Raw genomic sequence first — 18,347 nt, 5'->3', positions numbered from 1 at the left:
CTTCCCCCTTCAGCCCCTCCCTCTCCCCCCTTCCAACTAAGGACAGGCGATCGGGAGGGAAAGAAGGACAGAGAGAAGAGAGTTGGAAAGATTAAAAATGTTTTACTAATGCTACTAATAAAAATAGAGAAAATAATACAAAATATATAAAACCAATCTTGAAAGTCTCAGCAACTGCAGAGCCGGCACCTGAAGTGCTGGACTGGACTCTAAAGCCAACCGGAGCTGGATTCAGTCTGTCACTAGGCCTCAGTTCGCAGGGACAGCTAGCAAGGTCCTCTCCTAATGTCGGCCATGAGGAAAAAGGGACAAGATCCTCGTGATCTCCCACTTTTATATGAAGTATTCACATGAATGGGATGTTATACTCTGTTTCTTGGTCACCTGTTTCTCGTTGTCCCTTTCGCCAGACGTCCATCAATTCGTTATCAATAACCTCGCATTCCATTGCTATGTTTACCAAAACATGTATCTGGTTTTCCAGGAAAATGCAGCTAATATGAAGGCTTTAGCTGACAGGCAAATTCACTAAAAGAGAAACTTGTTTTTTAACAAAACCAGGACATTTTGGCACAGTTCTGCTATTTTCTCTATCATTTATACAGTACTTTAGTTCAACTTGCTTATGAGAAAAGATTTAGTTCTGCGATCCCACAGTTGAAGTGGCTTCTATGTCTCAGTCACATCTCCTGTAATCAATTCAACGTCTTCCAGTGCAGACCACTCAGATCAGCCCCAAATGAAAATGCCATTCATTAATATACCTGTCTCACAAAACTTCTGCATAACGAATGATGTTCTTAAGGGCAAATGTATTCAGTCCCTTCTCTCGGGACTGTTTTTGGTACTTCACAAGGTGATTTCCCACCCTGTTCTGTCCTAAGGCCCATTGCTAGTGCCTGATGAGAGTCTCCCCATATTCATGTGAAAAAGTTACTCGGCTGCTGTTTTTTTCCAGGTGAGGCCTCCCATATTTTAAGTTTTTCCCTCAAGCCTCTTCTGAGTGCAGCCAAGATTTCCAGCTTTTCTCACGTTCTTCTTTCCAGGAAGACAACTCAGAAGTTTCAGGCATATCACACTCTTAGCCTGATCAGTTCTGGCATACAGGCATCCATAGAATATCCATCCACTTCCTTGCAGACCCTAGCTGGTTTAAGGGCTGACTTCTACCAGATGTAGAAACACCTCTCTTGAGCAAAACCTGGGGCACAGCTAAGTAATTTCCACATGTTCTTCCAACTATTGACTAGATCATATGCTATTATTTCCAATGCCTAGTTATGAGTTTCAGAGATTTTCACAGCAGTTACAGTTCATCTGCTGGACTCTTCCTCCACCAAAGTCTATTACAAATTCATTCCAATTTGTAGTACATACTCAGCTGCATATTTCTGATCTGGCCTCAGCTTATACAGGACCAGAGGAAAACAAGTTACCATTTACTGAAGGCAGCATCCTGTATTACAAGAATGTGGTATCATGATGTTTTTCAGTCTAGAACAACTTGGATATCTAACTCCAGTCAGTACGCTGAGCTAATTGTTTATGAATTAAACTGCATTCTCCACATATCTTCAGAGAGGAATATGTGCAAACCTTGAACATTTTCACCCCATCAGAGTGTGGTTTTGCTCTCTGCAATTTGAGGTCTTCACATGATACTTAAATTGGCTTCTTTTCTGGATTTCTCTTATGAAATCCATTATTTACTGAACAGCCTTTCTAGAAACTGAAAATACAAAGTTTATGATGACAAAGACACTGCCAGCAAAAACCTATCGCAAATTCAGGTATGCTTCCTTTGAAGACCCTGACTATCTTTCAGTTACAGCAAACGACTTCAAAAAAGAAGTCTCTGCAATAAACCCCTTTTTATTTCTCTGCAATAAACCCCTTTTGCAACAGTTCAGTTACAGCACAACTTGACTGGAAACTAAGCCCTACATATCCCAAGTAGACTATCATTATGGTATGAACTAAACCTGCCAACAGAATAAAAACCTGAACATAAACCAAAATCCTCCAGTTCACAGCTCCAAAAGACAGAATGCAGCACCTAAAACAACCACCAAATGGTTTTAAGTGATTGAACAGAGCTGATTATGCTTGTAAAAGCCAAACCAAACCAAACCAAAAATCCAGAGGGAAATGGGTGGGGAAGTTACTTGGGAGTTCAGATGTGGATTTTAAAACATGATTTATAAACAAACTAAGAATCTCCAAACACGACAACCTCTGGTAAGTGTAATCTTTGGTGTATATACACTAGCTGTAAAGAGCTTTGGTGGCAGGTAACATATCAACACATCATTTATAACGCTGTCACCTGTATCAGCCATCAACTTTAAGATTTCAAGACACCAACACAGACATCCCCAGATGTACAGAAAATCGCTTTTAATTTATATGTATTTCCCTATTTCCAACAGCAGCACGAGCTCCCCTGGAAGCCGCTCCCCGGTTCGCCGCTAAACTTCCCTCATGGGCAGCCGCCGCTCGCGCCCCACCCAGGGCCGTGCGAGAGCGAGCCCCGCCCCACTCCGCGGCCTCTCCCGCCGGCGCCGGGGGCGGAGCGCAGCGGGGCCATGTCGGCTCTGCGAGCCGCGGACCCGGGTCCTGGCGGCGGGCAAGTGGAACCCGAGCCGGTGTTGGTGCGCGATCGGGGGCTGGAGCTGGAGTTGGGGAGCAGCAGGCAGACGTCGCACCGGCTGTTGGCCTACAGCGACGCGCTGCTCTCCATCATCGCTACCGTGATGGTGAGCGCCCGGCCCAGGCGCGGCGTGGGGCCTGGTCAGCCTGGCTCCGCCGTGGAAGAGGCACCGGCGGCGGGGTAGCGGGACTCAGGGCTGTCAGGCCCGGCACCCGCAGCTGGGCGGGTGAGGGGAAAAGCCCTGAGCAGCTGCAGCCTGTCTAGGGCTCTCCGGTCTGCGCCCGCTGCTTCCGAGAAGTCGTGTCCGCCCCTTACCACGAGCCCTGTTCCTGCAGCGCTGCCGCGAAATACTGGCGTCGATCCCCGAACCGGGGAGTCGTGTGCCTGCGAGCGCGGCGGGCCAACCCCGGGCAGTGGTGCCCAGTCGTGGGGGCCAGGTAGTGCGGTGTCCTTCGCCCGAAGAGTGCCGCCTTTCAGAACTGCCGGCTGTTGGTAGCTGTGTGAACCAGGAATAGCGGCCACCTGAAGCTTTTTTGGATTTTAATAAAGTTCTCAATAAGGAAAAGAATGTTATGAACTAATAAGTTTTTGTCGTTTCAGATTTTGCCTGTGGCTCACACAAAAATACATCCTGATCAGGTATTGCATGTGTTTTGTTTTGTTGTTTCTCTTGTTTTTATGAGTACATGCAACATCCTAATTCAGAACCCCACTTCAAGTTCCAGACTTTCAAAAAGCGTAAACCATTAAGTAGCATTAAAGCCAACAGAAAATTCCTGTAGGGGGAGGAACCGTTGAGCTTGGGGTGAAAATTTAAATACTGAAGGCCTGTGTAATTTGCACAACTTCTGATAATGAAACCTGCATGAGCTGTGCACATAGGCTATAGATTTTATCAGGTTACGTCTGCATGAAAGATGAATTGACGATCTAACCAAAACATCTTTCAGAAAGCATGTGCTCTTTTTGGTAATAGATTATCACTTTAAGAAGCCGCTTACATAGTCCAAGCTGAATGCTGGTTTTAAGATCAGGTTAGTAATAAATGCAATGAGAATAAGCAAAAGTGGCAAAAGAAGACTACAGAAGATAAGCTAACTATGACAGAAACAGGAATATCAAGCAGCATAAGTTAATCATTTGAGAAAGCGTAGAGGATTTTTAAATCACAATTTATTTTTCTGCTCTTAAAAACAGACCTAGATGCAAATATTTTGTCTCATGTATTTTAGGAAACTCAGATATGCCACATGAATCTATGTAAGACATTGTGGTGGTACATGCAGAATTTGCTGTGGTTAAGCCTTCCCCTTCCTCATTGTTGACAATCATCACATGAGAATGTGTGTGATGCTTCTACTCTAGAAGTCAATGCTAAGAAATTAAAAGAGGTGTTTTGTGGCCAGCCCTCTCTAAAATCCATTTTCACAGTAACAGTGATGAGAGAGTGCATAAATGAATCACTAGTTGAACTGAGCACTGGGAAGCCCTTCTACAGGTTGAAGAGATATTTTGGTACATTGTTTGCCACTAACTATGCATTTCAGCATACTTACAAGTGTTTAATAAATCAGTTTCTTTGCATAACAGTAAAAAGATTGCTGGAGGAGAAATGCATTCCTGGCAGACATTTTCAAAAAAATGTATTACATGACTGCGAGTCCTTCCTTATTTGCAGATACTGCTAGTAATTTCACAATGTAACATTTAACTTTCCTGTCTCTGGGTGTCACTTTCTGTTTCAGAAACTAGGTGAAAGTGTTCAGCAACTTCTTCTAGCAAAAATTTCAGTCTACTTGATGACCTTCTTAATAGTCACAGTGGCATGGGCAGCTCATGTAAGGTAGGAACACAGTGTTTAACTCCAGAGTTAAAGAAAAACTGTTGTTTAAAAGGACAGGAGGTAACCATGTGCCTGATACATTTCTATCTTGCTGACAGGTTTCTGAAATGCCTTTTGCTGGATAATATAAAAATTCATTGTCAAGAAATGCTACCCTAAGCAGTGAATAACTAATTGTACTCCTACATCACTGACACAGTGACATAGAGAAAACATTCTCTGTATTTTAAATTAGAGTTACTCTTTGTTTTACTTAATATTCTAGATGGGATTAAACCTCTAATTATGCTGAAAAAGCATGACTTTGTAACTTGGGTACTACACAAATAGAGGAACTGATATACCACAGGTGGCCTAAAACTCACTTAAGTCCTCAGCAGTGCTTCTCACAAAATCAACTGTAATGTTGCAGGTGCTGCATTTTATAGAGCTTTGGATACTGCCATCTGCCCATGTCTTGGTAGTTGAAAAGAAATTGACACACAGGCATCATACTGGAATTAGGGCAGATTTTGTTTGAATTTTAGAAATTTACAAGTGGACTATATTCTTTCCTTAAGTGGACTGACAGCATAGGCTGTCAGTCTCCAGTTAGTTCTAGGCTCTGCCTGCATTTAAGTAAATAGGTGGTTCTGTGATAGCTAGTGATAGCTGTCCTGTGGCTCCTAAGCCTTGTGCAGCTCACTAGCAGACTGCTGGCTGTCATGTCCTGGGTGTGTCAGATGGCAAAAGACAGAGCTGTTCTGGGACAGAACTGCTGTGGGAGAAAACAAACTGGTAGCCTGCCTTGTGATTTGGCTACATGTCATCCTATAATGAAGTGGAAAGTCCTACAGAGAATCATCATCAAATCCTGCTCCCAAATGATCCCCATATCATCCATTTTCCAAGCAATAATACCATTTGTAGCTTACTGCCTTGTTACATTTTTGGTATGTGAGTAAATGGGTCAGAACTGACATCTGGATCACTTCTTCACAGGTGAATTGGCTGTTCACAACAGTGAAATTTACTTCAAAGTAAATACATAATTTCAGGTATAGAGAAAGGATAGAGTAGCGGGAGAAAAAGAAAAGCCAGCTTGCCACATCATATGCCACTCAGTTCAAGAAGGACAGGGAACTGCTGGAGAGGGTCCAGCGTAGGGCAACCAAGATGATTAAGGGAGTGGAGCACCTCCCTTATGAAGAAAGGCTGAGGGAGCTGGGTCTCTTTAGTTTGGAGAAGAGGAGACTGAGGGGTGACCTTATTAATGTTTATAAATATATAAAGGGTGAGTGCCACGAGGATGGAGCCAGGCTCTTCTCAGTGGCAAACAATGATAGGACAAGGGGTAATGGGATCAAGCTGGAACACAAGAGGTTCCACTTAAATTTGAGAAAAAACTTCTTCTGAGTAAGGGTGACAGAACACTGGAACAGGCTGCCCAGGGGGGTTGTGGAGTCTCATTCTCTTGAATGGAGACATTCAAGACCCACCTGGACATGTTCCTGTGCGACCTCACCTAGGCGTTCCTGCTCCAGCAGGGGGATTGGACTAGCATACTGTGATACTGTGATACTTGTCTTTCAAATAGAAATGAGGTTCCAGAGGAGGGCCACGAAGATGATCAGAGTGCTGTAGCGCCTCCCCTATGAAGACAGGCTGAGAAACTTGCAGTTGTTCAGCCTGAGAAATGGAGGGTTTTGGGGAAACCTTGTAGATGTTGTAGGAGGCTTACATGAAAGCTGGAGAGGGAATTTTTACAAGGGCAGGTAGTGATAGGACGAGTGTTACTGGCTTACAACTGAAAGTAGATTTAAATTAGATATAAGGAAGAAATTCTTCACTATGAGAGTGGTGAGGCATTGGAACAGGCTACCCAGAGAAGTTGTGGATGCCCCATCCCTGGAGGTGTTCAAGGCCAGGCTGGATGGGGCTCTGAGCAACCTGGTCTAGTGCAAAGTGTTCCTGACCGTGGCAGCAGAGTTGGGACTAGATTATCTTTAAGGTCCTTCTAACCCAAACCATTCTATGATTCTATGAATAACTGCTCCATGATTGAACTTGATTGTTTGTATCTTGGTTTTTGGATTTTTCTAACACATTATTTCCATGTTTGAGCTAATGAGTTTTGATAGCACCTGGACTACTAGTATAAACTCTGGAGCAAAAGAAATCAGGTTGCCCTATAGTATCATAAAAGTACAATTTGTATACAGTGTTGTAAAGCATGTTTTGGGAGCTGACTTCATGATATCTTGCTTTGCCTTGGCAGGTTGTTTCAGGTGATAGAGCTTATAGATGATGTCCTTGCTCTTCTAAACCTGGTAAGCCTTGTCAGACAGGCTGGATGTTTAACTAGCAAGTAGAGGTAACTTTTTTTTTTAAGTCTGTATGCACATATTGGAAAGTTTCTAACTTAAATAGCGTAACTGCCAAATTTCTAAGTCAGGAAGATAAAAAGAGCTTGAATTCCTCCTTGCCAAAGTGGCTGATTGATGATTAATTTGCTTTTAACTTCCACATGTTTTCCTATAAGCTAAAAGCCAGCTAAAAGCTGCAACAGGTTAGTCTGAAGTTCACGAGGGAACAGAAAAGGCATCTATGACAAAAGCTTTTGACTCTGTTCCTCAGTGTCCAGCTGAAGTACCTGTCTTCCAGGCTTAATAAAATGTAACACTTTGTCTTTTGTGGCAAAAAATCTTAAGCGGTAGGTTTGAATTACAGTTACGTTTTCAGTCATTTTGCTGTTTAAGTTGCTCAGAAATTGATTCTGAAGTTTTCACAGCAATGCATTTCTTTGTGCTTGAGGTGGTTTTGTTTGTTTGTTTTATTTTTTAGATTTGGCTTTTTTATATATGAAATATTTGTGATCAGAGATCAATGGTTTTGACAAATCAGGAGCACCTCTTTAGAAGGTGTCGTACTTTTGGCATTGTTACTTCAGGTAACCACAGCAAAACCCATGGTGTTGGTAACAAAACTGTAGTGTTTTCTAAAATAAGCCTGTACAGTTTGAATAGCAAACATGGAAGATGTGTACAGAACTACCCATTTGTTACAATCAAAGCTTAGCAACTTCCGAAATGTATTTTTTTCAATGACACAGCACAAGCATTTAATTTGTTTTTGTCGCATCCTCTAGACACATCTTTAATGAGGGAATTGCTTGCTTTGTATTTTATCTGGTGTTTTGGTACCTTTTTTCTTTTTTAGGCTTGTATGATGATCATAACATTCTTGCCCTACACAGTAAGTGCTTTTCTAAAGTTTTACGTATCTTTAAATTATAGGGTTTTTTTCTTTATTTATTTGGAAATAGTTTACTAAAGTATTCAGACACCCAGGAAAGTGTTATTAATATTGTAGTATAAATATTATAGTATAAGTGCTGAATCCACTGTAATAGTTAAGGCTTACTTTTAAAAAAATTCTGGAGGGCACTTTATAACTTTCAATTACCAAAAGTAATAGACCTGGTAGAAAATTAATATTATAGAAGAAAAATGATAGAAATGGAAAGTCATAGTTTGCAATAACGTATTTTTAAAAATAAATAATAAAACAAATATTTATTTATTTTTTTAAAGTAGCTGTATTGAAAAATGTTGAAGTTGCTTGGTGAGAATTTTGCATTTTGTAAGGGAAATGAAGCTGTGTTTCAAACTCCTCTTTAGATGACAGAACATTTTCCTTTTGTAATCTAGACAGAATTTTTGGTATCACTTTTGTCTTACTCAACAAGGTTGATTCTTGAAGCAAATAATTAATTTTTTTTAAAGCTGCAAATTTGATGTTTGCACAATTTCTGATCAGTTGACCTTTGGACCTTTGCAAGCATATTTGCAAGCGAACACCGTATTAGCAGAACAAGGCACTTGCTTAAAATGCATCTTGACTTTTATGGTATATGCAGAACAGATTTATCTGACAGGCCCCTGTTTCATTGTGGATATATCTGTGTTACATATTAGTCTGCAAAGAATAAGGCTGTGGTCAGTAAAACAATATCAGCAAGAGCACATACTTCTTTGCTTTGAAGCTGAAATAATTTGTCAATGTTACCCTAATACTACTCCCTGCTTTTCCCCCCGCAATGAAGCTGCAGAAACTAATACAGCAGGGAGTCATGGAGGCAGAGAAATTAAAAGATTGAAAAAGGTCTCCTAATATCAAGAATTTTCACAGCTATGAACATCTTGTCTAATGAAAACACTGCTAAACTTTATGCTAAGCTGCAAGCCTCTGTCTGCAGTGCTGGAGGCTGTCACAAGGAGCCCCATACCCCTGAGGAAGTCAGGACAATGAAGGGAGTATGCCTTGGTTGATGAGGACTGGGTTAGGGAGCAGTTAAGCAATCTGGACATCCATAAATCCATGGGTCCAGATGGCGTGCACCCACAGGTGCTGAGGGAGTTGGCTGAAGTCATTGCTAGGTCACTCTCCATCATCTTTGCTAAGTCGTGGGAAATGGGAGAGGTGCCTGAGGACTGGAGGAAAGTAAATGTCACTCCAGTCTTCAAAAAGAGCAAGAAGGAGGATGCAGGTAACTATAGACCAGTCAGCCTCACCTCCATCGCTGGAAGGGTGATGGAACAAGTTGGTGGCATGTCAAGGCATATCAAGGATAAGAGGGTCATTAAGGGAAGTCAACTTAGGAGCTTCACCAAGGGGAAGTCATGCTTGACCAACCTCATAGCCTTTTATGAAGACATAACCAGGTGAATAGATGATGGTAAAGCAGTGGATGTGGTCTATCTCTATTTCAGTAAAGCATTTGACACCATCTCACAGCATCCTCACAGCTATACTGAGGAAGTGTGGACTGGTTGATCAGGTAGTGAGGTTGACTGGGACCTGGCTGAAGGAAAGAAGCCAGAGAGCTGTGGTCAATGGGATGGAGTCTGACTGGAGGCCTCTATCTAGTGGAGTCCCTCAAGGGTCGTTACTGGTACCAGTACTACTCAATATACTCATCAACGACTTGGATGAGGGAATAGAATGCACTGTCAGCAAGTTAGCTGATGACACCAAACTGAGAAGAGTGGCTGACACGCCAGAAGGCTGTGCTGCCATCCAGCGAGACCTGGACAGGCTGAAGAGTGCAGCATGGAAAAAATTAATGAAATATAACAAGGGCAAGTGTAGAGTCTTGCACCTGGGCAGGAACAGCCCCAGGTTCCAGTGTAAGTTGGGGAATGACCTGTTGGAGAGCAGTGTAGGGGAAAGGGACCTGGGGGTCCTGGTGGACAGCAGGATGACCATGAAGGCCAATGGCATCCTGGGGTGTATTAGAAGGGGTGTGGTTAGTAGGTCAAGAGAGGTTCTCCTCCCCCTCTACTCTGCCCTAGTGAGACCACACCCGGAATATTGTGTCCAGTTCTGGGCCCCTCAATTCAAGAAGGACAGGGAAGTGCTGGAGAGAGTCAAGCGCAGAGCCACAAAGATGATTAAGGGAGTGGAGCATCTCCCCTATGAGGAAAGGCTGAGGAAGCGGGGTCTCTTTAGCTTGGAGGAGGCTGAGGGGTGACCTCATGAATGTTTATAAATATGTAAAGGGTGAGTGTCATGAGGATGGAGCAAGCTCTTCTTGGTGACAAGGGGCAGTCGGTACAAACTGGAACACAGAAGTTTCCACTTAAATATGAGAAGAAACTTCTTCTCAGTAAGGGTAACAGAGCACTGGAACAGGCTGCCCAGGGAGATTGTGAAGTCTCATTCTCTGGAGACATTCAAAACCTGCCTGGACACCTTCCTGTGTAACCTCATCTAGGTGTTCCTGCTCCAGCAGGGGGATTGGACTAGATGATCTTCTGAGGTCCCTTGCAATCCCTAACATTGTGTGATTCTGTGAAGCCAGTCTGTAGCTACTATGGAGACATAGTGTCAGAGAGGTTAAGATTTTGTGGTATCAACATCAGAGTAGAGCTATTTCTCCAGATGCCTTTGGTTTGGATGCCTGCATGTTTGTGACTAGAAATTGCATTTAGTGGAATTATGTTGAAATGCAAAGTATTAATTAGGTTTTTGACTTTCAGTATTGAATCAAGAGTGCTTCTGTTTCTCTGCTGTTATTCCTACATTGCATCTTAATTCAATATTTGATCTCATTGCATTTTTTTTTCTAGTTTTCCTTAATGGCCTCCTTTCCAGAGGTACCTTTTGGCATTTTCCTGTTCAGTGTCTGTGCTGTTGTCGTTGGCCTTATACAGGTATTAGAGCTATCCATTTACATTTTCACTTTTAAATAGATTTTCTTGGGTGGAACTAAAATTAAATTTCTTAACTATGCTTATAAATTACTAAATGTCTTTTTTGTTTGTATAGCATTCTTTTTCAAATTTGTGTTTATTTTGATAATATAGTATCTGTATGTAAGATGAAAGTTTGCATTGCCACTGTCCTATGAAACTGAGTTCTGCAACTAAATCAGCTGATCTCAAAGTCCACAGACTAGTAATTAATTTCCCACTCATTAAAAGTGCCTTGGGGAAATAGCAGTTGACTTTTTGTGCTGAGATTCTTACTGAGCCATACAGCAATAGCTGAGTGAACGTGGGCTTTCAGTCTCAGTCCAATGACACTTGTTTTATACTGGTGCAGTGCCTTGTCGCTTTCTTTTCAGTATTGTGGAGGTCTTCATTCTTCTTTATATAAGGTCCATGGTCTTGACAAGCTCTGCAGGGGAGACTAAAATCTTAACATGGAGTGTACTGTGAAATCTCAGTGTTTCTGAGACCAATCCTCCATGTTAGAATAAATAATAAGGTTGAAAGTGTGTTGTAATTTGTTGATTTATAGTTTTATGGGTTTTTATTTGAAATGCTGCATATACTTGTTTGTAATAACTTCAGTAATGCTCTTCTCCTTGTAGGCTGTGATAGTAGCGTATGGATTCTATCACCCACACTTGCTGAATCAACAGATACAGGTGTCTGAAAATCAGAATTTCTATAAACGACGTATCTTAAAAATTATACTGAGAGGACCACTTTTATGCTTTTTAGCAGCCATCTTTTCCTTTTTCTTTATTCCTTTGGTAAGTTTTCCCAGTTAACAAAAAACTTTGATTCAGCAGTTTATACTAGTTGTATTTAGGACATGTCCATGTTAAACTTGCAGATTTTCCCAGTTGCCAGTTCTGTGATACTGTAATCATGGATGCTGTTTTGCATTGAAGGTGTTCAATTCACAGATACAATCTGTAATTTGATCCATGAGTTTCGGTAGTTTTGAAATAATACTCTGCTACAATATTTGCTTTACTTTCTACACCTGATTTTTTTTTTTAATGCTTTTCTTAGTTAGAAGCAGGTCTTCTAAACTGTAATGTAGCATGTTTCTTATCATAAGTAGGTGAGATAATGTGGAAGGTTACATGAAATAAACATCGCATTGCACAAACTGAAGACAAGTGAAGATATTTGCTGCACTAATTCAGGGTGTAAGAGCAAATAGCATAAGCAGACCAGTTAGCCAGCCTGAACCTCCAAACAGATATTTTTAGCTAAGGCCTGTTCTTACACAGCCGTCTTCTCTGCCATTCTTATTAAATAGCTTTTGTCTTTCTCAGAATCTCCACTTAGAACTGAAATTCAGTTTTTGGATGTATCCTGAGCTTCCTTACCTTTATCTTGTTGTTTAGGAAAAGGTGGTTTTAACTGAATTTTGAGAGAGTTTTGATGGGAATTACCAGGGTTTAAATAACCCCCAAATTTGACAGGAATCAGGTTGCTGTTGATAAAAAGGGACAGTTGAGTCCAAATGTGAAAGGGCCTAATTTTAATTGAAAATATGTTTTTCTCTTGCACCCTTACTTCCCTCTAGTCCCTTACCCTGTTCGCTAGTGTATTTTCTTTTAATATTAATAACAGTGAAATTAGTCTCCAAGCTGCTCTTGTGCTTAGATCTATGCAAAACCTATGAACCACTTACGACCCAGCGGGATTTCTTTGGGACACAAGTAGTAGAATCATAGAATATCTCAAGCTGGAAGGCACCCATAAGGATCATGTGGGATAGTTCTCTAACTTCCAAGTAAATCATTACTGCATTTTTGTTAGCAGAATTATTTCCTTTCTTGTTTTAGTTTGCTTCATAATTGGTACTAAATTAGGTATCAGAAATCAGTGTTAGGTTGCACATGTGATATTCAGGAGGTGCATGTCCATTTCAGGCCAGCCTTTTCTGTGAAGTCAAAATTTATTTTCTCAATGTGATTACAGCTAAAGATTGAGAGTAGTAATTTAATATTAAGCTTGGAAGGTAATTTATATTTTGATAACTAAATTTAAACTGTGTTCATTTTCCTCTCCATAGTCTTACGTACTTCTTGGGCTTGTAATAATTTTTCCACATCTCACTCGATTCGCTACATGGTGTAAAACCAAAATTGTTGGTGAGTAACCATATTTGCAGGAGTATGTTCAGATCTGTTATTATGTTGTCAACATGTTCTCCAAATAGCCTGAAATGAAGTACTTTCAGTTCTACTTTCAGTCTTGGAACATAGTGATTTGGGTGTTTATTGCTGTGCTTTCAAGGAGTTTATCCATCACTCCCTGTTTTGCCTTGATATGTGACTGGATCTGTGTAAGGCACAACACATTCAAATATCATTTCTGAGTGCAGAACCTCTCGGGTTTGTCCTGAATATACATGTGCATGCACATACAAGTACATGAAGAATAGCTGCAGGACACCTATCCCTTTTCCTTCCTAAAAAAGGGAGCATGGAGATTGAAAAATATAGAAAGGAGACTTGGTGTCTGTATCACTTTCTTCCCACTAATATTGTATGGTCCCACATTTTCAAACTGGCAAGCGGAGCACCTATAATTCAAACTTTTTCAGGGTAATCAACTGTTTAGGTTGCAACATCTCATTAACTGCTGTGGTTTAAAGGTTTAAGTCAATGTAAATCCATGCTTCCTTCCCTCATGCTCATGTTCTTTCTGCCCTCCTTGTGTCAGCACTAACACATGCACAATCATGCCAACAGCCAGAGCTGCTCTTAAACTCTGTTGAGTAGGAGGTTGCCAGTAGCAAAATAAAGGAGAAGGTGGTATTGTGCAACCTACTCAGCCAAAAGGTGGAGCATCCCTCTTTGAGAGCAATATAAACTGACTACAAGACCACTAGGCCGATCATGTCTTTGGAACTGGCACTCCCGAGGTGAGTCAGAAGAATAACACCTTTGTGCTGCTGCTGTTGAGCCTCGTACAATTCCGTATACTGCAAATGTAAACATACTTTTGACTTCCCTGTGTGGCAGTAATAATACACAGAAATGCTCTGAAATCATAGAATCACTTCAGTTGGAAGAGATCCTCAGGATCATTGAGTCCAACCATAACCTAATTCTAGCACTAAACCATGACCCTGAGAACCTCATCTAAACACCTTTTAAAGACCTCCAGGGATGGTGACTCAATCACTTCCTTAAGCAGCCTGTTCCAGTGCCTGACAACCCCTTCTGTGCATGATTTTTTCCTAATATCCAGTCTGAACCTCCCCTAGTGCAACTTGATGCCATTTCTTCTTGTCTTATCACTTGCTACTCGGGAGAAGAGACCAACACCCTCCATGCTACAACCTTCTTTCAGGTAGTTGTAGACAGCAATAAGGTTTCCCTTCAGCCTCCTTTTCTCCAGGCTAAACAGCCCCAGTTCCCACAACTGCTTCCCTTCAGATTTGTGCTCCAGGCCCCTCACCAGCTTTGTCACGCTCCTCTGCACTCTCCAGCACCTCAGTGTCTTTCTTATGATGAGGGGCCCAAAACTGAACACAGTATTCAAGGTCGGGCCTCACCAGTGCCGAGTAGAGTGGCACAATCACTTCTCTAGTCCTGCTGGCCACACTCTTTCTGATACAAGCCAGGATGCTCTTGGCCTTTTTGGCCACCTGGGCACACTGCTGGCTCATTCAGCTGGCTGTCAATCAGTACCCCCATATCCCTTTCTGCCAGGCAGCTTTCCAGCTCTCAGAGCCAGAGAATAAACACATACAAATATTGCCTGTGCCTACTGTGACAGGGGCACTGGAGTTTGCAATCAGGTCATGTCTATGTATGTCTCACCTTGTCAGATGGCTGACATAAAATACTGCTCTATGGTCTGAGTTGTGATTACAGTTACTTTTCATTCTTTTCCTCTCCTTATTTCTTCTAGAAGCTGTACCATTTTCTTTGTCCAGCCTATACTCCTGAAGTGGTGTACCTTGGCTGGCAGTTCAGGTTTCAGTCTTTAGGGATGTGTTTGACATTTCCCATATGAGGTCCAGAACTCCACCTTTTGACTAAGACTGGATTTATTTTAAAGCAGACCATGTGACGTCCCAGTGCAGCCCTGTGCTCCATTGAGTTTTTTCTCCCATGCAGTATAAATTCTCTGTCTTAGAGGACATGCAGGTATTAGGGCTTCCTGAGATATAGCATCAGATTTGTTTAGCTCAAATGATTTGTTCAGTTATAGCTTTGAGTCATTATGCACTTGGTGGAAATGGTCTGCCGTGTAGTTTAAAGGACAAGGATTTTTTGTCCCTGAAGCACTTGTCCAGAAAGCAACATGAACTTCAGGGGGAGGTACAGCTGTTGAAAAAAGTGGAGTGACTGACCTGTGTGAATAAATGGCACCCTTCATTCTTCCTTAATGATTTTGGCAGGTGGGGAGAAAAGGAGGTCACATTAGGGTGTTTAACTACCTTGCTTTATACTTCCTGAGTTTGTCTTTCGTAAGTAAACATCTAGATTTGCTTCCAGGTCAGAGAGATGAAGAGGAGGCACACCATAGCTTAGAAACCTTCACTTTTTACCTCAGCGAGCCTCTGAGCAAGGAACGAGTAGAAGCATTCAGTGATGGAGTCTATGCTATTGTAGCAACCCTGCTGATTTTGGATATATGGTAAGGCTTTCTGTTGCCTCTTACACTTTGTATTGTTAAATATGATATTAACTTTTATCTATATGTAATATTTGAGGAAATAAAATTAACCAAAAGTTGACTTCTAAAACCTGCAGTGGTTGCTTTATAGTATGATTTTCTGGAAAGATACAGGACATAAACAAAGGATATTTTTAATGCCCACATTTCAGCAGTAGTGATCATCAGTCTGTTTAATGTTTGTTGGGTGGGAGACTTGAAGAACAAAGCTTCCTTTTTGCTTAGTTTTCAGATAAAAGGCTGATTAGTCACTGGGGCAACCTTATTACATTAGCGTAAAGGAATGTCAACTTACTTTCAGATTTCTTTTCAGATGTAATTTATTTGCAGAGCTGTTATGTGAAATGCTGTTTTTAAGTTACAAATTAGAGAACTACTAACTGGATGTCTGTTCCCTACCCTTAGAGTAAAGCAACATAGTTCAGTGTTGCTCCAGGTATGTTTTTATAACAGCAATATTCAAAATAAAGTGAGTTTTCTCTCTACAGTGAAGACAACGTCCCTGATCCTAGAGAAGTCGAGGAGAGGTTCCATGGCAGCCTTCTTGAAGCTTTACGTGAATATGGACCAAACTATCTTGCCTACTTTGGCTCATTTGTAACAATTGGTCTCCTGTGGTTTGTCCATCACTCACTCTTCCTTTATGTAACAAAAGCTACGCGATTAATGGGGCTGCTTAATATACTTTCATTGGCTTTCATTGGTGGGCTTCCGCTAGCTTACCAGCTGACCAGTGAATTTGCAGAGAAGTCTCACAATGAAATAGAAGCCATTCAGGTCAGCTGTGTTATCACTTTCTTTGCCAGCATATTTCAGTTTGCAATATGGACTACAGCCCTCCTCTATGAAAGGGAAACTTTGCATCCTTTTGCTAGATACGGTGGCAAAGAGCATGCCTTCATGTTTGCAAAGCTAGCTCTCTACCCTTGTGTAAGCCTCGGGGCCTTCTTTCTAACATGCTTATTAAGTGAATTTAGCACAGCAATTTTCCACCTTATGCAGATTGTAATCCCATTTGCTTTTCTTGCCTTACGCATTTTTGTTAGAATTTCTTTAACTGTCATAAGGTACATGATGTCTCTCTCCAGACGGAAGGTTGTATTGTTAGAAGAAGAGGAGGCATGTTTATCTCCTACGTAAACACTGTCCTAAATTTCCATGCAGTGCATGTGAAGTTATAGCATTAACTTCAGTTCTCCTGACTCATATTATCTTCATTTGTGGATTATATTGACCTAAAACAAAGTTTGTATTGTCTATAACTGGGGCATATTTAAGTTTTAGCTGGTCATGCTTGAGACTCTCCAAAACCTGTAATAGAAAAAATTGGGTAAGTAAGGGATACAAAACAAACGTGTTCTGCTTCCTTTAGAGTTAGTCTTTGGAAAAAAAAAAATGCTGCTTGACATGTAACTGCAGGAGTGATCAATTAAGAAGTGCACAAACAGATGCCCAGAAAAATGCCTTTTTTTTCTGAAATACAGCAGTCATTACAGCAGCCCAACACAGGTATAGAAGCTGGTTGTGCTACTTTAAGATGGGGAGTGAGACTTGGAAGACATGGAGACCTCTGAATGGTGCATCATGACAGAACCTTTGTGCACACAGGTTGCTGTTCTCCTTTTTTTTTTTTTTTTTTTTTTTAATGGTTACGTTTCTTCTGCAGAGCCAGAAACTTGTGATAGCATTTTGAAAATGACTTCTGTTTGACTGGCTGTGAGCATGAGTTAGGTGGGAGTTGGAACTGTGACTTGTATGCAGTCTTCCAGGCTCTGTGAACACAAGTTCTTCAAACCTATCTGTTGTTTTGGAAAAATATGTGTATTCAACAAATGAGGATTAATGTGGCTATGTATCCAAGGTTTGAACTAGCTTTGGTATCTTCCAGGGAAGAGATTCAAAGAGCTATGGACTAGAGGTAAATTTGTTTTCAGTTCTGAGGCAGCTGCTCATCTAAAATGAAAGGTTTGGATTTCTCAGACTTTTGGTGTCTGTTTTCATGCCTGTTGAAAGAAACATCCTTCTTTTTATTCTGATGACATGATGTCATATTCAGAGAGAACATAAGACTTTCCTGCCAATATAAGAGTTCCCTATCAAGTAAGGGAGTTGAGTTTTTCCCTAAGTAGAGATACGCAAGCCTCAGCAAGACAGCAAAAGAAACTAAGTATGTAGAAGTTCCAGTCCATGGCATGTTGAATTTTTTTACGCTTATGCGCAGTTTGACAAGCTTTATTCTTATCAAACATTACCCTTCAGAGAGCTGTACAGAAGGACTGGACAAAGATGTCTGGCCCCTGGCTGCCCTGGAAGCCTTTACGTTTCTTTTTTGGCAGAGCCATTGGTTTGTATCTTGAACTGGCATAATGCCTGATAACTTAATGCCATATTTGAAGGCATTTGAGGGATTTTGTTGTTCCGCTTAAACAAACAAAAAACCAACCAAACAAAACAAACTGGTGGCAAACTGTGCCTGGAGTACTTGCTAGTGAAAACAAATTCAAATATCTTATTTCAGTTGAGATCAGTTGTGAAAGCACTTGTGCTTTTGGTTTGAAGCACCTTGGCACCAATATGTAATCGTTAGTATTTCATACACACTTGTTATGAGAGAGTATGTTCAGATATGTAATGGGTTTTGTACCTGGTTGATGTTAAATTACTTGCAGTAGGATTCTGCATTGTGTTGTATTACAGGGTGTTTCTGATATTTAACAAAAGCACTTTTGGTTCTATATGGTTTTGCTTCTAATGTGCAGCAGGCACATAATAAGCAGTGAATATGTGTATTTGTAATAAATTTCAATCAGTGAAAAAACAAAGCAGTGCTTCATTTCTGCTCTGCAGGTGAAATTGAAATCTCATGTCTACAATTAAAATTGTATTGAACATTCTTTTTATTTTTTTCCCTTCAAAATCATCAAGGTCCCTT

At 41.0% G+C, this 18,347-nt stretch overlaps 1 protein-coding gene across 1 annotated transcript; it reads left to right on the top strand.

The window, feature by feature from the left end:
• Positions 1 to 2,633: 2,633 nt before the first annotated feature.
• Positions 2,634 to 16,555, top strand: TMEM175 (transmembrane protein 175; the record flags this gene model as incomplete). The annotated part of the gene is made up of 10 exons (XM_080362476.1): positions 2,634 to 2,756; positions 3,251 to 3,289; positions 4,396 to 4,493; positions 6,751 to 6,802; positions 7,692 to 7,727; positions 10,604 to 10,687; positions 11,350 to 11,514; positions 12,795 to 12,873; positions 15,235 to 15,376; positions 15,904 to 16,555. Exons 1-10 carry the CDS (start codon positions 2,754 to 2,756, stop codon positions 16,553 to 16,555), a joined length of 1,350 nt encoding a protein of 449 aa, XP_080218602.1. The 5' UTR covers positions 2,634 to 2,753.
• Positions 16,556 to 18,347: the final 1,792 nt, after the last annotated feature.

The sequence above is a fragment of the Nesoenas mayeri genome (genome assembly GCF_963082525.1).
Source record: "Nesoenas mayeri genome assembly, chromosome: Z".
NCBI classification, from domain to species: Eukaryota; Metazoa; Chordata; class Aves; order Columbiformes; family Columbidae; genus Nesoenas; species Nesoenas mayeri.
This window is presented reverse-complemented; position numbering and strand designations above follow the sequence as displayed.